The 11,393-nt window shown below is 39.3% G+C and overlaps 1 protein-coding gene across 1 annotated transcript; it reads right to left on the minus strand.

The window, feature by feature from the left end:
* Positions 1–830: 830 nt before the first annotated feature.
* she (Src homology 2 domain containing E) lies at positions 831–11,067 on the minus strand. Its single transcript, XM_028470922.1, has 6 exons — positions 10,174–11,067; positions 9,468–9,594; positions 7,476–7,730; positions 6,916–7,249; positions 1,855–1,974; positions 831–1,312 (listed from the first exon to the last, which is right to left on the minus strand). The coding sequence occupies exons 1-6, from the start codon at positions 10,615–10,617 to the stop codon at positions 1,120–1,122; spliced, it is 1,473 nt and encodes a 490-aa protein (XP_028326723.1). The 5' UTR covers positions 10,618–11,067; the 3' UTR covers positions 831–1,119.
* Positions 11,068–11,393: the final 326 nt, after the last annotated feature.

Genomic DNA, 11,393 nt, shown 5'->3' on the forward strand with positions numbered 1-11,393 from the left:
GATAGACCTTACGCCATGAAAGATTCTATTAAATTTTGGAGGGGATCCAATCAATATACTGATTCTGGATCAGCGTCAAAATTTGAAAAATCCCTATTGCTCATCATTGGCCAAAATTCAAAATTTCAAATCTAAGTTTTTAATTGACAGAGCTTTAAGAAATTTGACTCAGTTATGTTGGTTAGTTCTTCAGTTACCCCACCAAGTTTCATCATGAATTGGACCTGAATTTCGTATTTTGTCACGATTTTTTGAAAAAGAATGGGTATGCCCATACATTTGGATCCCCTGTATTTTTAATAATGAGGATAGAATTATGAGGATCCCTCCACCTAACCCAAAAAATACCAACATAGCTCCAAAGGTGTCATAATTTAGCAAACACCAACACTTGAAGCTGATATCCAGAGTTTCTGAGAAACGTCTTAATCTACCAGAAGCCACGCCTCTACTTTTCTGCACGTGCATCGCGTTACATAACAAGGTCGCATTGATATAGGTCTATGGGTCAGGTAAGAGCCAAAATCATATTTACCTGTTTGCTGTTATGACACGTGGCCTTGTTTCCGTGCACAGTTCCGCATTCACTTTGATTGACAGTCTCAAAAACAGGAAGTCGAAGCCTATTGGCTGGGTGCACTTGGCGATCGTTTCCATTTATATAAGGGTCTATAGGACAAAGGAGGGACTTACATACATTAATGTAAATGAATGACCACCGGCAGTAGACAATAGTAAAGGTCTAGTCAGGTATTTTTTCGCATTTCAAAAGAATCAAACATAAACATAGATTTCTCAGAAACTCCGGATATCAGCTTTAATGACAGCCTTCATGACACTCTATTTATGCTAATGACAGATAATGACAGCGTAATGTCAGTCTTATGTATGAAACTTCAAGTAAATCGTTAACAAATGTTTTTACAAGCTTTTAAAGGGTGAATGATCATGGTACAACGATGTATGTATTAATCTATACTGTATAGCCAGAGCATGAATAAAACAGGTCCAAAAAAAAATCTTCAAGAATGTTAGCAGATGTTCCTTGACACCTTTACGTCAGTGTTCTTGTGTCCACCCACAATCGGGTTCTGTATTCACGTGCATCTCAAAGCGTCTTCAGTGTGGCCGAGGCACAGGATGCTGCAGGGTCATGTGCTCGGCTCCAATGAAAGGCAATCGGTGTGTGCAGTAGTGATAAACCAGCTCAGGGATATTAGAGAAGATGCAGCTGCTCTGATCCAGTGTGTAGCCCAAGCCCTTACTGCTCTTAGTCTGAGCAACAATGATGTGCACGCAACTCTGGCTGGTCCTAAAGACGACAGAAAGAGACAAAAGATTAGAAAAAAAAGTGGATGCTTCACATATGATAACTCGTAGTATGTGAAATATGTGAAATTTCCAAGTTCCTTGAACATTATATAAATGGGGTTAATGATGTGGATTCTTAAATGAGTGAACAGCTTGCAAAAAATGTGAGCTCAGCCACACACACACACACACACACACACGCACACACAACCATTGTCCTACAGAGTCTCTTCCTCACACGTTGAGGCAAGTGTTTACAAATGACACACATTTTCACAGTTTACACCTTAGAGGTCGCCACCGCAGTGATACCTATTTCTGCTTCTCCATAACATGTCAAATGCTGGATACTAAGCATAAAAACATTAACACCTGCATGTGATGAATAGAAAACGTGTCAATTGGGCTAAAGTGTACAATGGAGAGCAGGATAAATGGTGACATCTGAGAAAAATACTGACTAACAAATGAAAAACTGTATAGAGATTTATATTCATGATAATAAACAGTGAGCAGGAACTGCACACATTATAGTGCACTCACTTCAGAGCGATGGAATATTTGCTGGTCCCTGATTCGCTGTCTCTCACCAAGAAGCTGGCTTCCCTGCAGCGCTGCAGCTGAGCCTCAGCATGCTGCCGGCTCACACTGCCATGGTACCAGCTTGGACAGGCAACAGAGGGGAGGGAAGAGGGGAGGCAGAGAGAGAGACAGCAGGTCAATGACATATTGCAAGGTGACAGAAGGGGTTAAGTCAAATGTCAAGTTCACAATATCTGATAACACAGAAAAAGGAAACATAGAGACAGATGGGAGGGTTGAAGTGGGTCGAAGATGAATTGCAGAAACCGTAAATTCATCTGACAGCGATATAATGCAGTGCAGTATCAAAGGGGAACCTTCAAACTAATCTGAGGCTTTGCTGTGTCAGGGAATGTCTAATAAGACATAATGTGATGCTGACTGTTTGCTGGGAACAGCCATAAATAAACAGACTGTGTGCAGCTTTGAAGCTGGGAGGAAGACGACTACTGTGAGCACATAACACATCCCATATGAAAGCACAGGAAATGCACCATGAAATAAATAGAAAAGCTCACGACTTTGTTTCCTCATGCCTAAATTTGACTTTTCTCAATCTATACTTACACCCGCTAACTTTGCAGTGAAGTAACGAGGTGCTCACAAGCATTTTCTGGCAGCTTCGATAGCAAAATCAATTTTCACCATTCTACAGTGTGATGAATGAGAATTTGGTCGAGAAGTCGGCCACTCTGCACTATATGTAACATTATAATTCACTGAAGCTGACAATCAGACTCATTTCCCTGATTACTTTGTAGTAGTAGTAGTAGTAGTTTATTGGGTCATTTAATTCCATTAAACATTAAACAAAACATTTCCATTATTTCGTGTACAGCACGACCAAAAGCGTTTAGGCTGAAGTTAATACTTGTTATGCCTATCCCTGTTTACAGACTTCCACGAGACAAAAACACAAAGATTTATAATAAACAATTTCAAGTGCCCAACAGAAGAGAAATACACATGTATTTAGAATCGTTATTTTAACATACATTTCATTTTGTTTTATATTTATTTATTTTTAAACTAAATCATGTCATCATTTAATTCATTTAATCTGTTATGGATCTATTAAAGTATTTTTATTAGTTGCTTACTTTATTCATCCTGAGCTTATATATTTTTGAATTACAGTAGATTTATACAGCTTTTTGAAAGTTTTGACTGTTTTAATTGATCTTTCAAGTCATTCCACAGATTAACACCTCTTACAGAAATACATCAACTTTTTTTTTTATATTTGTTCTAGCTTTTACTTTTTTGAAAATGCCAGTTCCTCGGAGGTTTTACCGACTTTCAAAGAGACTAATTATATTTTCTAAGAGAAAACATTGCTTGTTTGGACAGAGTTAACCTCACTAGAAATCCTACGGTGGCTGGGAAGTGTCAGGTGAATGCATTTACAGAAATGAACACAAATGCAAACAGGTCACAACACGAATGCAAACCGGCCACAACGGAAGTGTTTCCGACGGACTGGTATTACAGTCGGACAGTCGGACGGGTATTATGATATGATAGCCTAATATGAAAAATATAAGAGTATCCTAATCAACTTTCACTTACTTTCATACGCGTTTCGATGTCTTCTTCTTGTTCTTAACTGTTCTGGTGGGTTAAAAACATCCGCCAGAAACGTGTCCGTCTGTAATACCGGTCCGTCGGAAACACTTCTGTTGTGGCCATTTTGCATTCGTGTTGTGACCTTTTTGCATTTGTGTTCATTTCTTTAAATGCATTCACCTGACACTTCCCGGCCACCGGGTTTCCGCAACGTAAGTGTTTCCGACGGACCGGTATTACAGACGGACACGTTTCTGGCGGAAGTTTTTAACCCACCAGAACATTTAAGAACAAGAAGAAGACATCGAAACGCGTATGAAAGTAAGTGAAAGTTGATTAGGATACTCTTATATTTTTCGTATCACGCTATCATATTATAATACCCGTCCGACTGTAATACCGGTCCGTCGGAAACACTTCCGTTGTGGCCGGTTTGCATTCGTGTTGTGACCTGTTTGCATTTGTGTTCATTTCTGTAAATGCATTCACCTGACACTTCCCAGCCACCGTAAAATCCTTATATAAAATATGAAGTGCAATAAGAAACAATTACGCACAAATGACCAAATGTTGTGAAAAGGTGTCTGTAGAGGCTGTGCTAAAGGAAAAAAGGCAAAGAAAAAGAGGTGGATTGTATGTCAATCAGAAGATAAATCCGTAAAAAATATTCTTGGGAGTTTTTATTTTAATTTTTCGAGCCCTGGTTGGATTTGAAGCTGATGGTCTTGATTTTGATCTTCTGTAAAATTACTAACTTTAATAATGATTATATTACTTGATATATGGATATAATTATAGTTTTTGTTTTGTTTATGTCTTCTAACATTTCATTTTATTTTCATTTTATTTTAGAAACCGGTTTGAATCCATCACCGTGGGACGTTCTTTAACCCTAAGTGCTCGTGTTGAGCATCGCTTAATGAAATTTTAATTGTAAACATTAAATGAAGAGCAACCATTTTTAAAGAACAAAATGTTATCCCTTCCTGTTCCTGACAAAGAAAAATTCCTTGAATTTCAATCTTAATTTCTTAATTTTAAATTGAAAACCAATTAAGCACTCATTTTTTGTATTATTTTAGAAGAATAGAATAGAAGGCTTTTATTGTCATCATACACAATGTACAACAAAATTAAAGGACAACTCTGGTGGTGCAAGAGTACAGGTATGAAGAAAAAATAAAATAAAATAAAAACACAATAGGAAAAGGTAAATATATAAATATATTTACAGGAGCTAGTTTAAATGAAATAAAATAAATCAAATGTACAATAGGAGAGCATGATAATAGCAATAAGAATAGATATTAGTCTCTGGTCTTTGGAGACAGCAGACGTGTTTTCGTTTGCTCCGATAACACGACCTTGGCTACAGCTGGCTACAGCTGAACAGCCTGAAAAACTGGGCCCAAGACTGAAGGAAAATGGTGAAAAAACCGCAGGGAGGCCCTTCAGAACCCAAGTCGGGTTTGGAAGAGGTCAAGGAGATGATACGCGAGGGTCTACAAAACCTATCTGCCGAGATAAAGTCGTTGGAAAAGACGCTGGAAAACTCACTGGAAAGACTACAAAGCGAAACAAAGGTACTGAAAGAAAAGAATGAAAGAAATGCTGAAGAGATAAAATTGTTGAACGCGAGGGTTGAACAGCTGGAACAAAAGGAAAGAGAGAAAGATGTCATCATCACAGGCCTAAAGATAAAACCCAGGAGTGACGAAGAAACAAAATCGATTGAACAACAGGTCATTGACTTCCTGAAGTCGAAGGACATTGTCCTGAACCCTGACAACATCAACTCCTGCCATCTCCTGCCAAAGAAAAATGATAACAGAGCTGTAAAAATAGCCTTCACGAATATAAAATTCAAAGGAGAAATAATCAAGCAAAGAAATAAACTCAAGGGAACGAAGGTGTACATCAATGAAAACCTGACAAAACAAAATGCAAGCATTGCATGGAAGGCACGTCAAATAAAAAAAGAAGGAAAGATTGTCAAGACTTGGTCAAAAAACTGCAGGATTTACATCCTGGAAGAAGAGGACGGAAAACCAGTTCTTATCAAAACGATGGACAACTTGGGAAAATACGAAGGATCCACCTAAACAACAACATTACTGATGGTAATCATGGATATGGACCCAGATCTATATAAACACTGGAAACAAAACTCAGACTGTGATTATTTTACGGAGACTGATTTAAATGTGAAACCAAGAGTAAAAAAGGTCTGTCATTTATTCATTTCAATTACTAGGTGGTGGGGTGATTAAGGATTACATTAAATTTTAAATTCAAAGTGTTTATTGTCATATGTGCAGTTAGAAACACGTTTTTTTTTTTTTATACAATGAAATTACTGCCTTGCTTATGAGCTGGGACATAATAATGTGTTTATACAAGTTAAATCTAACAGTGGAAAATACAACACTGCCAATAAAACTAACAACAGCAGTTAGAAACACGCTTATGAACTAAGATATATTACATTAAAATACTGCCTTGCTTGTGAACTGGGATGTAGTGATGTGTTTATACAAGTTGGATCTGATCCCATCATCAGACAGTGGAGGATACAACACTGCCAATGGAACTAACAACAGCTGGATTACCCTTGATGTAGAGACAAAACAAGGTGACATTGTGGATGAAAAGGGAAAAACCTTCCAAACACCTTCGAAAGAGGAACTATTCTTGAACTGGAGGAATGCTAACAACGTCTGGCAGGGAACAAGGCGAACACAAACAAAGATAGAGAGGACAACACTGACTACAGATGGACGTTCAGAAGAAATCAAGAATGTTTGACCAGAGAGACATGTAAACCCATGTAAATTTGCGATGGTAAAACAGGGGACGGGACCCGGATAAGCAAACTGCTTCTCTCGTCTCCTTTTTCGGCATGTACAAAAAAAAGAAAAAAAAAAAAAAAAAAAAAAAGTGAATGTAACCATGTCGGAAATAAACTGAATAAATAAATAAATAAATAAATAAATAAATAAATATACTGCACTGTGAAGAGTGACTGAAACATTTGAACAGGATGTCTAATGTCCTTTTCTGAATGGAAAATTCAATGAGCAAAACAAACACTGACCCAGACCCAACACAACCAAGAGGAATAAATAAAGAAAAAAAAGTCCCTCAGAGGTGACATTGAAAAGGAAAAACTCTGTCTTCATACACTTTTCTTTCAGGCGACTCCAGCAAACTGATTAAAAAGGCTGATTCCATTATTGTCTGCACAGCAGACACCCTGTAATCTGATGTAGAGCAGAGGGCTCTGAACAAACTGTTCAGTTCATCCTAATAAAGACTGATGTGTTGTACTTGTCACCAGCATGTGAAGTATTAAGGTCTCAACAAAGCCATATACAGTAAGTGAGCAGTTACTTTGCTATCACAGTCCCAAGTTTCCCTTCTGTTTTAAGCACAGGTGCTTGTGTTTCTCCTCCTTACCTCTGTTTCTCCAGCGGCAGACTGGGATCCATTTTGGCAGTCTCCCCATCCAGTGGGAGAGCGGGTGAGGTAGGAGAGGGAGGAGACAGTTTATTTGAGCTTGAGGAGGGTGAGAGAGGGGAGAGCTTGAGGGTGGGAAAGGACGGGGATGACAGAGAGAAAGGGGACAGTTTAAGAATAGGAGAGGATGGAAAAGAGGAGGTAGAGGAAGATGACGAAGAAGAGTGGACGAGTGTTTTATGGCTCCAGCTCTTTTGTCTCATTGTGTGTGGCTGGCGGCCGCTGGTTAAACTGTTCTCTTTAATGGGAGAACAATCCACCGACTCGAACTGAACTGGAGGAAGCAAGAGAGAAAATATCACCCTTTCATAATAAGATACCATCAAAGCATTACAAGAACAAGGAACGTAAACACATCTTTGTAAATGTATCCAAAGCGATTGTGTTGTTTCCTCTCTAAAGCAAACACTGAATTGTTGTTGTGTGTGCTGTTGAAATAAATCCCACAGGATTCTTCCTCCACACCCTAATACCCATCATCCCTTCTTTCCTTTCTTTACCTGACAGTGCTCTCACAATGTCCTCCTTTCTCCACTCCCAGGGCAGCTCATACTCCCCAGCGGGACGGACATCAGACTCGGGCCGTGTGACAGGAATCCATACACCCTCACTGTCGCCCTCCGGTTCGCCTTCGTAGGGTGTGTCATAGATATTGAGGGATGGGGGCAAACTTTCCTCTCCCTTGCTGTCTTTGTTGCTTCTATCCAGGAGAACACAGACTTTCAGCAGGTCTTTGGAGCCCCGTCGACGAACCTCTACAGCAGAAAGGATAAAATGAAATGTAATCTTTTAGAAGAATAGAATAGAATAGAATAGAATAGAATAGAATAGAATAGAATAGAATAGAATAGACCTTTATTGATCCCCCAGAGGGGAAATTCACACGTTGCAGCAGCAATACAATAGCACACAGTAAGAACAAAATAAATACCAACGTATAGGATAACAATGCAAATATATATGACTGTGGGACATAAATTGTAAAAAAAACCATAAATAAAATAAAATGAATTAAAATTAACTTTAAAAAGAAACACAACAACTGCATAAAACAAATTTAACTTCATGGCAAAGTTTCCCAACTTTTTTCGGGTCGTGACCCCATTTTGATATCACAAATGTTTCTAGAATTAGTTTTTGATCATGTTTATTAAAGTGTGTTACAAATACAGAGGAGCCAGGATTAGTGCACAAAGTGACAACAAGATGCGCCACCTCAGATCTTATTTGAACTGAATTTATATTTGAGAAAGTTTAAGTATAGAATACAGTTAATTGATATTTATTGTTTGCGATGTGTTTGCAAATCATAATTGTAAAAAAAAAATGTTAAAAAAATAATATGATTTTAAGCAGTTTTTACCTAAGTTTTTTTTGTTTTGTTTTTTTTGTAACAATTACAAGACATTTCAGGCGACCCCATTTTAATTCCAGGTGACCCAACATGGGGTCCGGACCCAAATGTTGAAAAACACAGCTTTATGAATATGTTGAAATGATAGCAAGACTTGTAAAACATTGAAGCTTTCTGGATAAACTATTAAACTTTGGGGATTTTTCCCCCTGGTCTTTGCTGTCTGGCAGGTAGTCTGTTTGTCTGCACTATTGTGTCACCGAACAATGAAGTTACAGGAAGTAGAGGTCAACACAACAGATGATTGGCTGCCTGGCTTGGCCACTTCCTGACTGCTGGGAAGTGATTGAGTGAAACCAGGGGTGGCTTTGTCGACTTCCAGGGAAGTGTTAAGGGGAACATTTTGATTCTTGTCACACATAAGGGACCATAAATTATTGTGTGTGTGTGTACGTGTATATGTGTGTGTGTACGTGTATATGTGTGTGTGTAGGAAAACAGAGGCAGGAGACAGGAAGCTGGAAGAGGAAGCTGCACCCATTGTCCCATGCTTGTCCCATGCAGCTCAGCATGGTTACTATAACAACCGCCAGTGGGGAGGGAAGTCAGAGACGTCAGCGTGGCTTTAAAGCCATAAATTAGTAAACATGGGCTGAGGAACTATATTTACAGGGTGCTCCAGACTTAAGTGACATGAGTTTTTGTAATGCAGAAAATCAAAGCCTGTTTAAAGCCAAATAAATGGTCACCTGTCAGAAGTCAGACTGCACTTGAGTTATGGTAATTGAGAGTACACACAGGCACAAATATCCCCTTGTCTCACAACAAGGGGATGTTTGAAGCCCTGGTGGCGCCTGTGGCTAAAGAAGATATTAAAGTGATACACATCTAAAAACCAAGTTAAAATTGGAAAACTACAATAACTGTAAAATGGGAGAAAAAAAATCATATATTATTTAATAATGTTTGAGTGACTTTGTAACCACCTTCTATAGTTATTATGTTACTTGGAAAACATATTCATTCTGTTAAAACAATGCAAAACTGTGGAAGGTTCAGGAAGCAGTGGATCTCTCCTTGGCTTGTCCATAATGTAACTGCACATGTTGATATCAATATTTGACAGTGACTTCCTCACCTGTGATAATAACTTGGGCATCATAAGGCTCCATGTAGCCATCATTGATCCCAGCTCGCTCTGCGTCTCTTTGTTCTTTGGTTGTCTCAGCATCAAAGGGATCTGCGTAGTCTTCCAGGATAATCAACTGCAAACAGAGAAAGGGGATATAATAGATGTAGGAGAAAGGGTAAACGGTACTTTGTGTGTGGGAAGGACAAGCGGAAATGGAGGTCAGAGCTTTGTGTTTGCCTGTTTGATCGGACACAAAGTGGTGAAACTGCATGCGTTACTAGTGATGGATGAAAAGCGAATACAGAACATTATGTGCACAATATGCACAACTCTAACATTGCATTGTCCTCTCACCTTTTAAAATAGTTGACTCTTCCTGACCCCTTCCATAGTCCTACCCTGACTCCCTCTTCCCTATTCCGTTCCCCTCCCACCACGGTATGTTCTTCATTTAATTAAGTTTTTCTGGCCCTTCCTTAGGGAGGGCTGGTGATGGTCACAATTATGCAATAAAATAAATGTATTTATTTAATTGCAATAATAAAACATACATTGCTGTCGCAAAAACTTTGCACTACATGTAGTGTTGACATTATGTGTGACAAACAAAAGAAAGCACTGACATTTTAGGTCCTGGCCATGCATTGAACAAAATGAATAAAACACAGTCCAACATATCTTTTGGAAGCATTTGTGTGGCACAATGACTCACTGTTGTTTTTATGTCTGATTTTCCTTTCTCGTTGTCAGGAACCTTCTGCTCATTCATCTCACTGACTTTAGGTGTCTTGTCTTGTTTGTCCACCTTGATCATCCTGCTGATATAAGCTTGAGCCAGAGAAGAACTCCTGACCGGTCGGTTCTCATCCACTGCTCCACTTTCCATCTTTGAGTTCTTGCGACCTTTTCCAGATGTGAGGGTATCCCAGACGGTCCCTGAACCAGCAGTGGTGCGACCCAACTCGGAAGCAGAATTTTTCCTGTTCTTCCCAGCTAATAAACCACCTACTCCTCCATCTCTGCGCTGGTTTCCTTTCAAACTGTCCCTTGAAAAAGTGGGTTTGAGTCTGGTGTGTGAACCTGATTCAGAGGCTGAGCGAACCCTCTCATTTCCGTTTTTCAAGTTGATTTGAATCTCTTTGAACCATTTCGCCATTGTTGTAAATGAGAAGACTTAAAAAGGTTTCAGCCTTTTTACAACCTGTTGCATTATTTTCCCTCACCCCTATTGTTGAAACACGCTCAACTTTTCCGCACAAATAGACTTACAGTTCAGTTTTAAATTACTTTATCTTGCATTAAAATAACCAACTTTAACTGAGCTCACGTTACTGTGCGGATTCCTCGCGTCTCTCACAGACAACTTCTGGTGCGTCTTGGAGATCCCTGTGCCAAGGGCTTTTTTTCTGCGTAAACCTTTGAACACCGCAGCAGTGAAAGCTACCCCTGCAGTTTAAAGAGTAGCTTCTGCAGCGCGTACACTCGGAAGAACCGGAAGTTTTTCTTTGAAAGCAGTAAAGATCCCATTCCCGGAGCTGGAGAGTGTTGGTTCAATCTGTCGACCAGGAGAAGTTCAGAGATGGAGAGAAAAAGTTGGTGCGCACAAGACTGAGGATGTCTCCATTGAAGGGGCGGGTGCGCAGGGCGGGGATATATGTTACAGATGAGTAATTAACAAAGGCTTTGTTTACCTCTGCAGGGACAATGGACGAGCTGCGTGTTTGCAATAATGAGCAAAACACACACACACACACACACACACACACACACACACACACACACACACACACACACACACACACACACACACACACACACACACGGTAAACGCACAAATTGACTGTGAAAACACATGAACAAAAAAAGCAGCAAAAACACACAAAATTACTTGAAAATACATTAGGGTTGGGGTTAGAACAGAACATTGATGAA

Source organism: Gouania willdenowi, chromosome 16 (genome assembly GCF_900634775.1).
Source record: "Gouania willdenowi chromosome 16, fGouWil2.1, whole genome shotgun sequence".
In the NCBI taxonomy this organism is placed as follows: domain Eukaryota; kingdom Metazoa; phylum Chordata; class Actinopteri; order Blenniiformes; family Gobiesocidae; genus Gouania; species Gouania willdenowi.

Bases quoted from the DNA above. Each gene is read 5' to 3' on its own strand.
- she (XM_028470922.1), bottom strand. From the start codon at position 10,617: ATGGCGAAATGGTTCAAAGAGATTCAAATCAACTTGAAAAACGGAAAT. The intron at 7,250-7,475 runs GTAAAGAAAGGA...TGCTTCCTCCAG, and splicing joins CATTGTGAGAGCACTGTCAG to TTCAGTTCGAGTCGGTGGAT. The intron at 1,313-1,854 runs GTGAGTGCACTA...TGTCGTCTTTAG, and splicing joins AAATATTCCATCGCTCTGAA to GACCAGCCAGAGTTGCGTGC.